The 18560-nt window shown below is 40.0% G+C and overlaps 1 protein-coding gene across 1 annotated transcript in view; it reads left to right on the forward strand.

Annotated features, from left to right (window-relative positions):
• Positions 1-218: 218 nt before the first annotated feature.
• The window catches only part of LOC306669384 (uncharacterized protein C4orf36), a 38362-nt gene continuing 20020 nt past the window's right edge, over positions 219-18560 (forward strand). Inside the window, exon 1 of the mRNA XM_079153359.1 lies at positions 219-316. Coding sequence (XP_079009485.1) covers positions 252-316 — 65 coding nt within the window. The 5' untranslated portion in view covers positions 219-251. The remainder of the gene's footprint in view (positions 317-18560) is intronic.

The raw sequence follows: 18560 nt of genomic DNA on the forward strand, positions 1-18560 counted from the left end.
TGAATTCAGAAACACTTTCTCTGAATATTTATTATTTTGCTGTAAAAATATTCAAGTGAGGACTGAGGATTAGCATAGTGATAGAGCTCTTGCTTAGCATGCAGAAGACTTGGGTTCCATCCTCAGCACTGAAGGAAAAAATTCAAATGAAAGCCATTAATTAGGTATGTTTCAATCTTCAGGCAAGGTGAACAGAACACCTGTGACTTTACATCAGACACCTATGTAAGGAAATTGGACTGTGGACCACCATGGCTTATGGCTTACCAAGAAAGAACACAGTGAAAACCATTTTGCAAGGCAGTTGTTATAAAGTGTAAGTATTTTTATCATAGTAAGCATCCTCTGGGGTGGGGAGTCTTTGTTAAAGTAAAGATACTGGATACCCCTGTATTCCTTATGTGATACTGGACTATATGAGGTATTTTCCCGTGTATGGTGCTGATTTTATTTTTAAAGGCAACTGCTTTTATAAGAATATGCAAATGATCTTACTTGCTCTTTACCCCAAAGTAACACAAATAAGAAAATGTAGGTTCAGAGAAGTTTGACCAAATCATTGACCTGTGTTAGCAAAGTACAGGACTAGAGATCTGAGGCTTTTAATTCCAAAACAACACTTTTTTCTATTACCCACCATCTTAAAATACCTTTTTAGAGAGTTCAGATCTACTTAAAAATATCCCTGTGCCAGATGTTACCTTAGAGCAGTTCGTTAGTTGGCACAAAGGGTGAGTTCAGCAACTTACATGCTTGGTAGGAAGTGGACAACCTAGGCTTTGCAAACAAGATCTAGGAGCTGGGTGTGGTGATGCAAACAAGACCTGGGAGCTGTATGTAATTCCAGCAACTGGGTAGGCTGAGGCAAGAGGATTGAAAGTTCAAGAGCAATCTGGGCAATTTAATGAGACCCTATCTCAAACAAATAAACAAACAAACAACAAACACCCAAGCAAACAAACAACAAAATGGGGTAGGGATGGAAATAGTTAGTAACTAAGTTAGTAACTAAGTGGTAGATAACTGTCCTAGTATGCATGAGGCCCTGAGTTCAATCCCTAGTATTGCAGTACTGAAACAAAACGAAACAAACAAAACAAAACAAAAAGAGGACCTGGGTTCTGACTCCCTCTTCAAACCTCCTCAGGGCCTTGGCCTTGACTATCACATCTGTAAAATGATATGAAAGTGCCTATCCATGTGGTGTGAATTGTGAATGAAGGAATGTGTGTCAAGTACTTGCAGGTTGTCTGGAATATAGAGAACATATAATGAACACATGTTGCCAACACAGTAATTTTACTCTGGTATTATAGTGCTGCATATTTATTACACATTTTTTGGATTTGTATTTTTAACCCCTCTGCTTATCATACATTTACTATTAGTCAAGTGAATTTTTCTTGTTAATATTGTAAGAAGTAAATGGGGATTTTCTATAAGGTTATAAAACCAGAGCAATAGGAAAATCAGAGAAAACTCACAATTACATTTTGTTCAGTTAGGTGGTGTTGTAGTTTAGATATGAGGTGTCCCCCAAAAGCTCATGTATAAGATAATGTAAGCAAGTTTAGAGATGAATTAATTGGGTTTTGAAGAACCTTTAACCTAAGTGGGGCATTCATCCATTTGAATGGATTAACTGAGTGGTAACTACCTACTAGGTAGGTAGGGTGTGGCTAGAGGAGGTAGGTCTCAGGGCATGACTTTGGGCTATATATTTTGTCCCTGGTGAGCAGATCAATCTTTCTTCTTCCTGGTCCCATGTTCTGAGCTGCTTTCTTCTTCCATACCTTTCTGCCTCATCTTAGGCCCACAGCAATGGAGTTGGCTGTTTATGGACTGAGACCTCTGAAACTGTGAACCCCAAATAAATTTTTCCTCCTCTAAAATTGTTCTTGTCAGGTCTTTTGGCCACAGAGGTGCAAAACCTGTCTGAAACAGGTGTGTAACACTGGTGCTTCTCCTACTCAGACCCAAGCAAGTCTTTCCATTTTTTCATGGGCTTAACCCACATAGTCTGTAGTGAGAAACATGTAGCAGATTTTTAATGTCAGTATTAAGCTAAATAAAATAATTCATTTAGGGTTCATGCAATTATTATTATTGTTATTTGTACTGGGATTGATCCCTAGGGTATTTTACCACTGAACTACCTCCCCAACCCTTCTTTGTTTTTCATTTTAAGTCAGGGTCTCACTAAGTTGCTGAGGTAGGCCTTGAACATGAGATCCTTCAGTCTTAGTCTCCTAAGTTGCTGGGATTACAGGCAAGCACCGCTGTGCCCAGCTCATAGTGTAAGATTGGGGGCACGGCTAGTGGCCAAATAAATTGGACAGAAAGCAGCCGAAGCAAGCTTTATTGGAATTTGGCTCTCGGGCGAAATTCCTAGTACCCTCCAACACCCCCAGTACAGGTCAGGGTAGGGAGCCAGAGAAAATCGCACATGGCTCTGGCTGCCAAGGGTCTTTATAGGCCAGAATGGGCCGGGGGTCCTGCTGAGTGACAGGTGGAGGTAAGGGTTGGTGTTTTTCTGCCCCTGTTTGATTGGTCACCAAGTGGTACGCTGCCCTTTGCCTCAGTGGCTCGGCTATCCCTCATACAGTTGCTCAAATTCCGACCTAACACATATGATTATTTTTAATGCGGTAGTTTGGAGTTTCATTCTTCCCCAGATCACACACCTAAAGCCTTAGAGTATGCCACCAATGCATGATGATGATCCTCTATACTTCCTTAATTTGACAATATTTTAATTTAACTAGCCATAAAAGACTTTGGAGCCCACAGTTCTTATCTATATTCATTTACATGGAAGATTGAATTGATTCCAGGGAGGATGCACTATAAACAAAAGTTCCTGAAATTGTAATTTTCTGGTCATTTTTTCAATAGGTCTCTGCATTATTTAATGTAAGACTTCTTCTCCAGGCTAGAGAACTGGAAAATCCTTACAATACCTTCCCATGGAATCCAAATGTGGCAAATAGGACTCAGGGCCACCAAGATATCTTCTGTATTCCTTACAGTGTGTGTGTTTTAAGTGTTTCTTAAATGAATCAATGAATTTTGCCCCAGACAGGAACCTTGGGATCTTGCAGTGCTTACAAGGACTTGGTACCAGAACCTAGCCGACCTCAAATTGCCTTTCTTAGAACAAATTACACTTGGTCGTCCTATAAAACTCACAAAATGCAAAACCAAGAAAGGTCTGCTCCCCTTCGGCAGAAGGTAAGCTTCTTAAAATCAGCTTTAAAAATTATAATCATGTGTATCAGTTGCTTATTATCAGAGAAATGTTTAAATATGTGTATATACCCCCAGACCTCCTGTCTTTCTTATGCCATACTTCCTTTTTTCCACACCTTCTATCTGTAGCCTTGTCATATTTTTAATTATTCAGCAATGTGAAGCTATCAACATAACTTTTATGATATTGTTTTGACTAAATGGTGCCCGTTGAAAATGCCTCTGGGATTGCTTCATGTGTTTTTTTCTTTAGCCATCAACTTGAAAGGGATTATGAAATGAAGCGCCTAACTGCACTTAAATGCCAAGAACAAGCATCTGAGGAAATTGAGCTTTCCCTCAAGGAAACAGAAAGTTGGCTTGAGAAGACCTCTTCCACCCAAGTGGCAAGCATCTCATAATCGAGTCTGTGCTCTATTTCCTATACCCAGAGTGGGACGAAGAACTCTCTCACTGTGTAAAGATGCAGATGCATGAATGCCCACTGGTGGATGAGCCAGTGCACATTGGCGTGGGTTAGTGAACAGCTCTGGCAGATCATCTGGGTCCCTGCCACACTCTTTTTCCTTGGTATCACAAAGCAACAGCACTGTAAGTACATGACAATGCATCTGGGGTTGAATCATTTGTGCTGTTGTTTTTGATTTTTGTAAAACTGCACTACGGAATGAGCAAACTCATTGTCAGAGGTATTATTTTGAAGAAACATTTTGAATTGGCATCTTTGAGATCCTAAGGAAGTACCAAAAAGAAGGTGAGAGAGAAATTCTCTTAAAAAGGATAAACTGTGGAAATTTTTGTTAAGAAAAATGGTAGACTTCATTTTGGTAACTCTCTAGTTTCCAATTTTTAGAGAATCATCACTCAGTACTCTCACATGGTGTTTTACATTAGCAAGTCGAACTTATTTTGTTTTTGTTTCCTAAAAAATAGTCTTTTTTTTTTTTTTTTGCTCAATTTCACTCTTTCTCTCTGGAATGACCTAGGAGCATGTGGAACACACATGCGTATATAAAAGTGACATGAAAGTACACAGAATGTCTTGTTATGAGGAACACTCATATTGTAGAGTGGTTAGGGAACACGGAATTGACTGGAAAGTACTAGATGTGGATGAACTAGTTTTTCTAGAATTCGAACCCAATAAAATATACTTGACATTAATATTATGTAAGCATAGTTTAATGCTTTTTAGGTGATTCAGTAGGCATTTCAGGAACTTCTCATATTCTTATCCTTATTACAAAAGGCACTATGACGTAGAGTTTAGAAGTACAGATGGGCTGGTGCAGTGCCACACTCCTGTGATCCCACCTACTCCAGGGAGGCAGAGGAGGAAAGACCTCAGTTTGAGGTCAGCATGGGCAACTTGTGAGACCCCCATCTCAAGCTAAAAGATAAGAAGGGCTGGGGATGCAGCTCAGTGGTTGAGCTCCCCTGGGGTTAACCTAGTATGAGGGGTGGGGAGAGTGTAGAAGAGTCTGGAGATGTGGCTCAGTGATAGAGCACTTGCCCAGAATGCAAGAGGCCTTGATTTCCATCCCCAGCACTGGAAGAAAAAAAAAGTACAGACTTTGACCTACCTGCCTTTCTTTAAATTCAAGCTCAGTTGCTTATGTGATGTGATTTTGGGATAATTGACTTTGTCTCTGAGTCTGTGTTCTTATGTGTAAAGTGGGGATAGTAATGGCACCTAATTCATAAGGTTGTCATGGTGATTAAATGAAAATTTTCCTGGAGCACAGTGAAAATTTACTCTGGTTTTAGCTGAAACTGGAGCATCAGTACCCTGCACCACTGTAATCTAGGTATCAACATGTATAATATTTGGATGACTCTGTTGACCTTTTGGAAACCTGAAATCTTGAATTTTCAAAAATTTGGTTTTGTTCTTGTCAATGTATGTTCTCAGATCAGATGACCCTAATTTTTTAGTTCAGTACATTGACCCCTATAGCTATGGCAATTCCTGATCATATCTGTTTAAAACAATAATCCCCTTGATAATCAACTTTTCACTTATATCTTCCTTTTAAAAGTAATATGGACACTAGGCATGGTGCATACCTGTTTTCCTAGCTACTTGGGAGTTGAAAGCAGGAGGAGGATCACAAAGTCAGCCTGGGAACCATAGCAACACCCAGCCTCGAAAAAAAAAAAAAAAAAAAAAAACAACAAAAACTGGTAGCATGGAAACTGTGTGGAAAAGGCCACATCCTGATGTCCCCAATGTGTCAGTTTATGGTCTGTCTCAGTAGCCATCAGGGAACCTTAAACATTTCACACCTATCTCAGACTAGGCATATGAGTCTTATGCTTCCATCCTTCTTCAGTACGGCTTTGAGAATGAATGAAGCATGTTTATGTTTGCAAAAAGCTTTCCAGAGTAAAACATTTCAATAGTCCTTGAGGAAAATAAATTTGAGTAAAAATGCATCAAAAGTGGTCCTTCTCTTGAAATGACTCCAGAGCAGGAATGCTATCTTATGTCAGTACTCCAGTGCCTAGTCCCAATGCTTAACTCAGGCAGGCACTCAGTATATACTTACTTCACTTTTGCATGTGTGTGTGTGTTGTGTGTGTGTGTGTTGCTGGTGATTAGGCCCCAGGCCTTGTGCATGTTAGGCAAGCACTCTACTTCCAAGCCACATCCCAGAACTCAATATACATGTATGGATGGAAATTTTCTAAATGACAAGAGTTCCATAATAGAAAGTACTTTGTAGTTATATCCTTGCTTTTGTACTGGAATAGTTTTACTGGATTATGGCATGAAGATTGACTATGGGACCTCAAATAGCTTAAGATGGAAATTAACAAATACACAATTTTTACATGAACATCTTTGTATTTACCATCTAAGTAGAATGATAGCATCTTAACTTCAAGGGCACACAACAAACTCCTTTACATCTCTGCTCTTGCACGTTTTGTCATGATGTCCCAAATTGCTCTTTTTATGTAGTATATCCATTTATATAAACTTATACTGGGGATTGAATCCAGCGGCATTTTGTCACTGAGTACCTCTCCAGCCCTTTTTATTTTTTTTAATTTTGAAACAGGATCTCACTAGTTAGGGCTTACTAGGTTGCTGAGGCTGGCCTCAAACTGCATCCTCCTGTCTCAGCCTCCAGAGTTGCTAGATTACAGGTTGTGTGCTACCACACCCAGTCTCGCTGCACTTCCTACATGCGTGAGGGAAGGTGTTCCTGTAGAGGGATGGACTGGCCTGTGAATAATCTCTAAGGAATTTATTTTATCATGACAGAAGAACAGAAATTTATCTTGAAGCAGGGGTACTGACTGATTTAGCAGTCCATAAGGGACTGGCTCTAACCAACGTAGGAGTGGGGGTTGGTTATTTACAGCGGTACAGATCAAAAGTGGTCGGTAGGAGCTTCTTCCCTGAAAAACTGGATGGGTGTGGAGTTAAAAACAAGCCTTTTGGCTCTAGCGGGACATTCCCACATCTGGGGCTTGCATTTGAACTTCAGCAGTGAACCAATGGGAGGGTAACGCATACTACAGGCAATCCCCGAACAATTTTCCATAATTGTGAGTTCCGGAAGCCAGATTCCCCTAATAATTCTTTTGCAGATCATGGATGGTTACCCTGCAACCAGCAATTTATAGTTATTTTTGTGCTTTTGGTATTTAGATTCTATACCAAGTTTGATTCATAAGGCTGGATACGGTGGTGCACACCACTAGTCCTGGCTACTTAGAAGTTGAGGCAGGAGGATCACTTGAGCCCGAGAGTTTGAAAACTAGCTGGGCAAGGACAGTAAGACACTGTCTTCATGGGGAAAAAAAAGTGATTTTCACACCAACATTACAATACTATGGAAGCCTATGCTTTGACTGTATATTTACTTGTTCTAATAGAGCTTTATATTTTTGTATGATTATGTGTTATTGTCTAGTGTTCTTTTGTTTCAACTTAAAGCGCTCTCTTTAGCATTTCTTGTCTACTGGTAATGAACCTCACTCAGCTTTTGTTTGTCTGGGAAAGTTTAATTTCTTAATTATCGAAGGACAGCTTTGCTAGATACAGTATTGTGGTTGGCAGTATTTTCCTTCAGTACTTAGAATATACTATCCCACTCCCTTATGGCCTGCGAGGTTTCTTCTGAGAAATTTGCTGATAGCTTAATAAGAACTATCACTTTTGGAGGTTTCAAGATGACGGCCTAGAGGGTGGCTGCATTTCATGTTGCTCCAGGACTCAGGATTCAAAAGAGGAGATATTGAGACGCTTGGGACCAACTCAAAGCAGCCGGGTGACTCTCACCCCCTGGGGGGGCATCCCGGATGGGACGGTGGTCCCAGAACGCAGGAAACTTTGTGAAGTAGAACTGCCGGCGAGACGCCCCTCCCCCCGCTGGAGCAGTGAACTCGGACAGCTGGGGAGCACCATAAAGGAGGCCGCTCGGCACAGCGCTGGGACTCGGAGCAACCACTGGGGCTCCAGCGGTCTGCCCAGGGGAAGAGTGGCGAGTAGAGCTGTGTGGACTCAGGACACCGGGGCCTGCACTGAGGAGGAGGAGGAGGAGTGTGGCCACTTGGATTCGGGGTGACTACACCAGAGCTACAGGCGGTTGCCAGAGGAGAAGCTGCGCGGCGAGCTGTTAGGACTCAGAACGACGCTTCTGAACACCCGGCGCCTGCCCTGAGGACGAGGAGGAGGAAGAGGAGCGCGGCCGCTTGGATTCGGGGGACTACACCAGAGCTCCAGGCGGGTTGCCAGAGGAAGGGGCGGCGTGGTGAGCTGTTTGGACTCAGACCACTTCTGAACACCGGGCCTGCCCAGAGGAGTAGGAGGAGGAGGAGAGGAGCGCGGCGGGTCTTTGGACTCGCAGTGACGCATTAGCGCTCCAGGCGGTGCTCAGAGGAGAAGGCGATGTGGGTGAGTTGTTTGGACTTAAAGTGACAGCTCCTGAACAAGGGGGGCTGCCTGGAGGAGAAGATGGTGGGTCGCTTGGTCTTGAGTGGCCGCACCAGAGCTCCGGGCGGTGCCCAGAGGACCCGTGCATAGGGAGTCACGTGGATTCAGAGCCACTCACAGCGACCTGCTCCTGAAACCCCGGGGGTTATCTGGAGAAGAGGAGGAACGGGGAGGGTCACTTAGACTCTGAGTTGATTGATTGCCAGGGCTACTGGTGGTTGGTGGAGGTGGAGGCATGCAGTGAGTTTCTTGGACTCCTAGTGACCGCACCGGAATACTGTGCGGCTGTCTGGAGGAAGAGGCGTGTGGGGGGGTCTCTGGGATTCAGAGCGATTGTACGGGGCCCCAGGTGGCTGCTCAGAGGAGGGGCCGCATAGCCAGGCGATTAGGTGCAGAGCAGGGTCCCAGGATCTAGGAGGCTTCTTGGTGGAAGAGCCGCACAGAGACAGGCTTAGGGCGGAGCGAAGGTTCCAGGCCTGCGGGCAGATTCTCTGAGGAAGGGCAGCCTAAGGAGAGTCATCTGCAAAGGGTGAGGGCTCCCAGGCCCAGGAGGTAGGGCCGGGCCCCTGGGAACTTTGCAGAGGAAGGCATCCCAGCCCAGGCGGTAGCTGTAAATTGAGGGGAACCTCTAGGAGGGAACTGACCAGCGAGATCTCCCCACTGGGTGAGTCTTCCCTGCTGGGTGAGGTTTCCCCACAAGGACGGTAAAACCAGAGACTCAGGCCCAAACAGGCCTTGCCTCAGCCCACAGCCTAGGTCCCCTTTGGATGACCATTGGTCAACAAGTGGAGGCACCTCTGCCCACTAGCAGGGATTATACCCCACCTGAAGGCCACCACTCTTAGAGAGGCAGCTTCCTTGTGGAGCACCGCATTATCAACTTCTTCCAAGACTTAAGCCTACTGAAGGCTAAGGGGGGATATATATAGAAATCTTCAGGGACATTGTAAGTCAATAGAGGAAATCTGAAATATCTCAGCGGTCCTCTGATACCTGAACAATATGAGAAAACAAGGAAAGAAAATGCTGCAAACAAATCTAGATGTTACATCAATAAAACCCAGTGACAGCATGGCAGAAGAAATGACAGAAAAGGAGTTCAGAATGTACATAATTAAAATGATCAGAGAAGCAAACGATGAGATGAAAGAGCAAATGCACGCACTGAATGATGAGATGAAAGAGCAAATGCAGGCATTGATTGATCGCACCAATCGACAGTTAAAAGAGCAAATACAGGAAGCAAAAGATCATTTCAATAAAGAGTTAGAGATATTGAAAAAAAACCAAACAGAAATCCTTGACATGAAGGAAACAATAAACCAAATTAAGAACTCCATAGAAAGCATATCCAATAGGATAGAACACCTGGAAGACAGAACCTCAGACATTGAAGACAAAATATTTAACCTTGAAAACAAAGTTGAACAAACAGAGAAGATGGTAAGAAATCATGAACAGAATCTACAAGAACTATGGGATATCATGAAAAGACCAAATTTAAGAATTATTGGGATTGAGGAAGGCCTAGAGAAACAAGCCAAAGGAATGAACAACCTATTCAATGAAATAATATCAGAAAATTTCCCAAATCTGAAGAATGAAATGGAAAATCAAGTTCAAGAGGCTTATAGGACTCCAAATACACAAAATTACAACAGACCCACACCAAGGCACATTATAATGAAAATACCTAACATACAAAATAAAGACAGAATTTTAAAGGCTGTGAGAGAAAAGAACCAAATTACATTCAGGGGGAAACCAATACGCATATCAGCAGATTTTTCAATCCAGACCCTAAAAGCTAGAAGGGCCTGGAACAACATTTTTCAAGCCCTGAAAGAAAATGGATGCAACCAAGAATCTTATACCCAGCAAAACTTACCTTCAAATTTGACGATGAAATAAAATCCTTCCATGATAAACAAAAGCTAAAAGAATTTACAAAAAGAAAGCCAGCATTACAGAACATTCTCAGCAAAATATTCCTGAGGAAGAGATGAAAAACAAAGAAGCTAATCAGCAAAGGGAGGAATTATCCTAAAGGAATTGTCAAATAAAGGAGGGAAACAAGTTGTGTCAAACAAATAAATAAATAAAATTTGAAAAATGAACCAAATGACCGGGAAACCAAATCATATCTCTATAATAACCCTGAATGTTAATGGCCTGAATTCATCAATCAAAAGACATAGACTGGCAGATTGGATTAAAAAGAAAGATCCAACAATATGTTGCCTGCAAGAGACTCACCTCATAGAAAAAGATACCCATAGACTAAAGGTGAAAGGATGGGGAAAAACATACCATGCACATGGACTCAGCAAAAAAGCTGGAGTATCCATCCTCATTTCCGATAATGTGGACTTCAAGCCAAAGTTAGTCAGAAGGGATAAAGAAGGTCATTTCATACTGCTTAAGGGAAGCATAAATCAGCAAGATATAACAATCATAAACATCTATGCCCCAAACAGTGGCTCATCCATGTATGTCAAATAAATCCTTCTCAATTTCAGAAACCAAATAGACCATAACACAATAATACTAGGTGATTTTAACATGCCTCTCTCACCACTGGACAGATCTTCCAGACAAAAATTGAACAAAGAAACCATAGATCTCAATAACACAATCAATAATTTAGACTTAACGGACATTTATAGAATATACCATCCAACCAAGAGCGAATACACTTTCTTCTCAGCAGCACATGGATCCTTCTCTAAAATAGACCATATATTATGCCACAAAGCTAATGTTAGCAAATACAAGAAGATAGAGACACTAGCATGTATTCTATCAGATCATAATGGATTGAAGTTAGAAATAAATGAAAGAGTAAAACACAGAAACTATTCCAACATCTGAAGATTAAACAATATGCTTTTATATGATGAATGGATAACAGAAGATATTAGGAAGGAAATTAAACAATTCTTAGAGGTAAATGAGAACAAAGAAACATCATATCAAAATCTCTGGGACACTATGAAAGCAGTACTTAGAGGGAAATTTATTTCCTGGAGCGCATTTAATAAAAGAAGTAAAACTCAACAAATAAACGACCTAACACTACAGCTCAAGGCCCTAGAAAAAGAAGAACAGAACAGCACCAAAAGTAGTAGAAGACAGGAAATAGTTAAACTCAGAGCTGAAATCAATGAAATTGAAACAAAGAAACAATACAAAAATTGACAAAATAAATAGTTGGTTCTTCGAAAAAATAAACAAAATTGATAAACCTTTAGCCACACTAACAAAGAGCAGACGAGAGAAAACCCAAATCACTAAAATTCGGAATGAACAAGGAAATATCACAACAGACAGGATTGAAATACAAAACATAATTAGAAGCTATTTTGAAAATCTATACTCCAACAAAATAGAAAATTTTGAAGGCATCAACAGGTTTCTAGAGACATATGAATTGCCTAAACTGAACGAGGAGGACATAAACAATTTAAATAGACCAATTTCAAGTACTGAAATAGAAGAAGTCATCAAAAGCCTACCAAGAAAGAAAAGTCCGGGACCAGATGGGTTCTCAGCCGAGTTCTACAAAACCTTTAAAGAAGAGCTCATTCCAATACTTCTCAAAGTATTCCATAAAATAGAAGACGAGGGAACCCTCCCAAACTCATTCTGTGAAGCCAATATCACCCTGATACCTAAACCAGACAGAGACTCATCAAGGAAAGAAAATTTCAGACCAATATCCTTAATGAACATCGACGCAAAAATTCTCAACAAAATTTTAGCAAATCGCATACAAAAACATATTAAAAAGATAGTGCACCATGATCAAGTGGGTTTCATCCCAGGGATGCAAGGTTGGTTCAACATCAGGAAATCAATCAACGTAATTCACCATATTAATAGACTTAAAGTCAAGAATCACATGATTATTTCAATAGATGCAGAAAAAGCATTTGATAAAATACAGCACCCCTTCATGCTCAAAACACTAGAAAAAATAGGGATAGTGGGAACATTCCTTAAAATTGTAAAGGCCATTTATGCTAAACCCATGGCTAATATCATTCTAAATGGTGAAAAACTGAAAGCATTCCCCCTAAAAACTGGAACAAGGCAGGGATGCCCTCTTTCACCACTTCTATTCAACATCGTTCTTGAGACTCTGGCCAGAGCAATTAGACAAACCAAAGAGATTAAAGGGATATGAATTGGGAAAGAAGAACTCAAACTATCCCTGTTCGCTGATGACATGATTATATATTTAGAGGAACCTGGAAATTCCACCAGAAAACTCTTAGAACTCATAAGTGAATTCAGTAAAGTAGCAGGTTACAAGATCAATGCCCATAAATCCAACGCATTTTTATACATAAGTGATGAATCTTCAGAAAGAGAAATTAGGAAAACTACCCCATTCACAATAGCCTCAAAAAAATAAAATACTTGGGAATCAATCTCACAAAAGAGGTGAAAGACCTCTACAATGAGAACTATACAACACTAAAGAAAGAAATTAAAGAACACCTTAGAAGATGGAAAGATCTTCCATGTTCTTGGATAGGAAGAATTAATATTGTCAAAATGGCCATACTACCTAAAGTGCTATACAAATTCAATGCAATTCCAATTAAAATCCCAATGATGTACCTTACAGAAATAGAGCAAGCAATTATGAAATTCATCTGGAAGAATAAGAAACCCAGAATAGCTAAAGCAATACTTAGCAGGAAGAGTGAAACAGGGGGTATTGCAATACCAGATCTTCAACTCTACTACAAAGCAATAGTAACAAAAACTGCATGGTATTGGTACCAAAATAGAAAGGTAGATCAATGGTATAGAATAGAGGACACGGACACAAACCCAAATAAATACAATTTTCTCATACTAGACAAAGGTGCCAAAAATATGCAATGGAGAAAAGATAGCCTCTTCAACAAATGGTGCTGGGAGAATTGGAAATCCATATGCAACAGAATGAAACTAAACCCATATCTCTCACCATGCACGAAACTAAACTCAAAATGGATTAAGGACCTCGGAATCAGACCAGAGACCCTGCAGATTATAGAAGAAAAAGTAGGTCCAAATCTTCACCTTGTTGGTCTAGGATCAGACTTCCTTAACAGGACTCCCATAGCACAAGAAATAAAAGCTAGAATCAACCACTGGGATAGATTCAAACTAAAAAGCTTTCTCTCAGCAAAGGAAACTATCAGCAATGCGAAGAAAGAGCCTACAGAATGGGAGAATATCTTTGCCAATCATACTTCAGATAGAGCACTAATCTCCAGAATCTATAAAGAACTCAAAAAACTTTACTCCAAGAATTCAAATAATCCAGTCGACAAATGGGCTAAGGAAATGAATAGACACTTCACAGAAGAAGATCTACAAGCAATCAACAAACATATGGAAAAATGTTCAACATCTCTAGTAATAAGAGAAATGCAAATCAAAACCACCCTAAGATTCCATCTCACCCCAATTAGAATGGCGATTATCAAGAATACGAGCAACAACAGGTGTTGGCGAGGATGTGGGGAGAAAGGTACACTCATACATTGCTGGTGGGGCTGCAAATTAGTACAGCCACTCTGGAAAGCAGTGTGGAGATTCCTTAGAAAACTTGGAATGGACCCTCCATTTGACCCAGCTATCCCACTCCTTGGCCTATACCCAAAGGACTTAAAATCAGCATACTACAGAGACACAGCCCCATCAATGTTCATAGCTGCTCAATTCACAATAGCCAGACTGTGGAACCAACCCAGATGCCCTTCAATTGATGAGTGGATAAAGAAACTGTGGTATATATATACAATGGAATATTACTCAGCCATAAAGAATGATAAAATTATGGCGTTTGCAGGCAAATGGATGAAATTGGAGAATATCATGCTAAGTGAGATAAGCCAATCTCAAAAAGCCAAAGGACGAATGATATCGCTAATAAGTGGAGGATGACACATAATGGGGGGGGAGGGAAGGGTTAGTGTTAGGGTTAGAGTTAGGGTTAGGGAGGGGGGCAAGTATGGAGGAAGGAAGTACTGTATAGAGGGTAAAGAGGGGTGGGAGGGGTGGGGGGAAGGGAAAAAATAACAGAATGAATCAAACAACATTCCTCTATGTAAATTTATGATGCACAAATGGTATGCCTTTACGCCATGTACAAACAGAGAGACAACATGTATCCCATTTGTTTACAATAAAAATAAAAAAAAAAAAAAGAACTATCACTTTTGTTTTGTGACTGGTGATTCAACTCAGGGGTGCTCTATCACTCAGCTGCATTCCCGGCATTTTTTAAAAAATTTCAGACAGTCTGGCTAATTGTGCAGGCAGATTTTAAACTTGAGATCCTCCTGCCTAAGACTCCCAAGTAGAGGGATTACAGGAGTGTACCATTACACCCGAATGTCTGACCTTTTTTTTTTTTTTTTTAGTAGATGAACATAATACCTTTATTTATTTATTTTTATGTGGTGCTGAGGATTGAACCCGGTGCCTCACATGTGCTAGGCAAGCACTCTACCACTGAGCTACAACCCCACCCCCCTGAATGTCTGACTTTGGACAGTTGGAGTATAATGTGTTTCGGTGTGTGTCACTTTGGTTTATCCTAGTTCATTGAGTTGCTTTTTTTTTTTTTTGCTACCAGGGATTGAACCCAGGGGCACTTTACCACTGAGCCACATCCCCAGCAGTTTTAAATATTTTATTTAGAGACAGTGTCTGAGTGAGTTGCTTAGAGCCTTGCTAAGTTGTTGAGGCTGGCTTTGAATTCACAATTTTCCTGCCTTAGACTCCTGAGCCGCTGAGATGAGAGGTGTGTGCCTCTGTACTTGACCCCAGCCCTTCTAATTTTTTTATTTGGAGACAGGGTCTCTCTAAGTTGCTCAGGGCCTCGCTAAGTTGCTGAGGTTGGCTTTGAACTTGTGATCTTCCTGCCTCAGACTTTCGAGCTGCTGGAATTACAGGTGTTCACCGCCAAGCCTGGCTTCATTGAGCTTCTTGAATTTGTATGTCCATTGTCTTCCTCAACTATGGGAAGTTTTTTGGCTATTATTTCTTTTCCTTTTGGTACTTGGGGTTGAACCCAGTGGCTTTTTACTATTGAGCCTACATCTGCAGTCTTTTATTTTGAGACAGATTGTTGCTAAGTGTCTTACTTTTATTTTGAGACAGATTGTTGCTAAGTGTCTTACTAATTTATTGAAGCTGGCTTCAAATTTACAATCCTCCTGCCTCAACCTCCTGAGTTACTGGAATTATATGTGTGTACCATTGCACCTCGACATTATTTCTTTAAGTAGGTCATCTTTATCTTTATTTGTTTTTCTTTTTGTTCCTCTGATTTGTTAATTTCAAATGACCTGCTTTCTAGTTCACTGACTCTGGATGTTTCCTGCTTGATCAAGTGTGCTGTTGAACCCCTCTAGTGCATATTTCAATTTAGTTATTGGATTCTTCAGCTCTAGATTTTGATTTTTTAATAATTATTATCACTTTGTGGATATTCTCATTTTGTTCATGCATGATTTTCCTGATCTTGTGTGGTTGTTTATCTATGTTCCCTGTTAGCTTACTGATCATTTTTTAAAAGGGTTATTTTGAAATCTTTGTCAGAGAGTATGCATTGTTTAGGGTTGATTTCTGGAGATTTATTTTGTTTCTTTAGTTAGGCCATGTGTCCCTTTTTCTTTGTATGCCTTGCCAACTTTTGTTGAGATTTGAGCATTGAAAGAACAGTGCTCCAGTGTTGAATACACTGGGGTGTTTGCCTTCCTTCTCAGTAGCTCTCAACCTGGTATTTAAGCCACGATTCTTTTAAGAACCATTTTCCAGACTGGTGATGTAGTTCAGTTGTACAGCAACTGCTTAGCATAGCAAGACCCCGAGTTCAATTCCTAGCACTGGAAAAAAAGAAAAAAGAAAGTAAAAACCACACAAAAAAACCCAAACCATTTTCTAATTCATAATTCTATGATACAGCATTCCAAATCAGGCAAAAAAAAAAAAAATATATATATATATATATATAGTTCCTTGAAGAGCCCACTGAAAAACCAGAATGTTAGGTGCATAGTTCACTTTTCTCTTTCCTTCTGAGGGAGAAGCTAAGGTTGGGGTTTTTCTCCTGACTGTGCTGCCCTGTGCAGTGAAGGGGAAGTAGCTAGGCAAGTAAATTGCCATGAGTTTTCCTTCCCACTTCATTGCATCTCTTCTTGGCTTTGCACTTGCCTGAGCTGCTGCAACCTCTTAACAGGTTTCTGGAATGCTTACAAAAGTGATTCGATTTATATTTAGTTATTATGTTGGTGTCTTCTTGGGGAATGGGAGCCTGGGCCTTCCTATTTGGTCATTGTGCTGATATCACTCAACAATAGATAGTTTTTGTTTTGTTTTGTGTTTGTGGTGCTAGGGATTGAATCCAGGGCCTCATGCATGCTAGGCTAGTGCTCCACTGAGCCATATCCCTATCCCAAATATACAATTTTATTTTTGGTCCTGGGACTTGAACCCAGAATATCATGCATGCTAGGCAAATGTTCTGTCACTGAACTGCATTCCTATTCCTTTTTAATTTTTATTTTGAGTCAGGGGCTTGGTAAGTTGCCAAGGCTAGCCTTGAACTTGTGATTCTCCTGCCTCAGATTCCTGAGTAGCTGGGATTACAGTTGTGCACCATGATGTCTGATAATATACATTTTTTGATATATTGGTATCACTGTGGAATTTTAGGATTATGGATAAGATTAATGTTGCAAACCCATACATCTTAGTATCAAGTAGGTAAAATATATATCAACAAAGTGGGTCAGTGAAGACATAAAAGAGATTGGAGAAGTGACAAACATGTGCCTCCTCCTAAGGGTCAGCAGCCTTTCAGCTCTAGCCTGTTCATGCTCGACTAGAGTGACATCAGTTTTTTCAAAGTGGAACATCTTCCAGTTTTTCCAAAGAAATTGGTAATAAAGATGAAAGAAAGAATACAACTTATTATTGTGAGAAATTTCAAACACACAAGACAAGTAAGAATAAGTAAGTGAACCTCAGTTTCCATTACCCAACTACGGCACTTAACTCATGGCCAATCCATGTTACTTATGCTGACTCATTTTCCATACCCCAGTTCTCACCACTGGATTATTTTGATATAAATTATAGAAGTTATATCAGTTCATTATAATGATAGAAATGCAGATTTTATAAATATTTCCTATTCTGTAAAGATGTGGACCCATAAAAGCATACCTAGGTAAACATAATCCATGGGAGCTCATAGTGTAACCTCAGTTAAGAGGTTCTATCTGGTATTTGCTTCTCTAAAAGATTTAGATGCCATTACCTGAATTCTCTTGATAATTTCTTCCACTTCTCACATAATGACTCAAAGGAAGATCACTTGCTCTCAGGCATTTTCATGGGATTAACTCATTTGATTTAGTGATACTTAGCCCTGTAAAGTGCTGTCAGGAATGCAGTCTTTGTATGTTGCCTTGGCTGCATGACTTTGAGAAGGTGGGATTTCCACATTCCGAGTCCATGTTTGCCTCATGAAATTCAAATGTGCTTTGTGTAAGATGTTTATCTGCCAACCAGAAATACTCCCACTTCTTTTGGCAGAAAGTATAGGGAGCTAGACTTTCGCTTTGTTACCCTGATCTACTGCTTTTTCTCTGTTCCTTTACACATCTGTCCTCTACTTTGTTTTTTTTACTGCCATTTTGACTGTGTTTTTCCTCTACCTAGATTATTATCATAAATATGACAGCTGGGTTGTTAAGTCTGGGAAAGTACCATTTTATGATTACTCAGCCAAAGATCAGTCTTTAGTAAAATTCGGCATGTTTCTATTTCTTTGGAAATCAAAACCAATTCATTGTTTTCTTGAAAACTTTAATACTATCCAGCTGTAGCAATATGTTTTGAATTGTGATGAGATTAATGCTATATGCTTATTTTTGTAGTTCATGGTCCACTGAGCAGACGCTTCCCTTTTAGTGTCACTGTCACTGATCCATCAAGTTCCAGGAATAATATAGCCAACTGTTTATTTGGAAATTCTGTATATTTCCTAAGATAAAGTCCATAAATCTACTATACAATGTATCTGACAATTTAAATATTACATGTGATTTCTTAAAAATCAGATTTAGGTAAGATGGTAATGGAAAGAAAACTCTAGGCTTTTAGTTAATAGATTTGGGTTTTAGACACCCCCTTTACTCTATTAGTTATATTTCCTTGAGAAAAATTTCTGCATTGCAATGGAAATCAGTTTTTTTTAATTAAAAAAATGTGTTTTTAAAGGATCAAATAAAGATTTATTTATTTTATTTTATTTTATTTTTGGAGCTGGGGATTGAACCCAGGGCTT

The sequence above is a fragment of the Sciurus vulgaris genome (genome assembly GCF_902686455.1).
Source record: "Sciurus vulgaris genome assembly, chromosome: 9".
In the NCBI taxonomy this organism is placed as follows: Eukaryota; Metazoa; Chordata; class Mammalia; order Rodentia; family Sciuridae; genus Sciurus; species Sciurus vulgaris.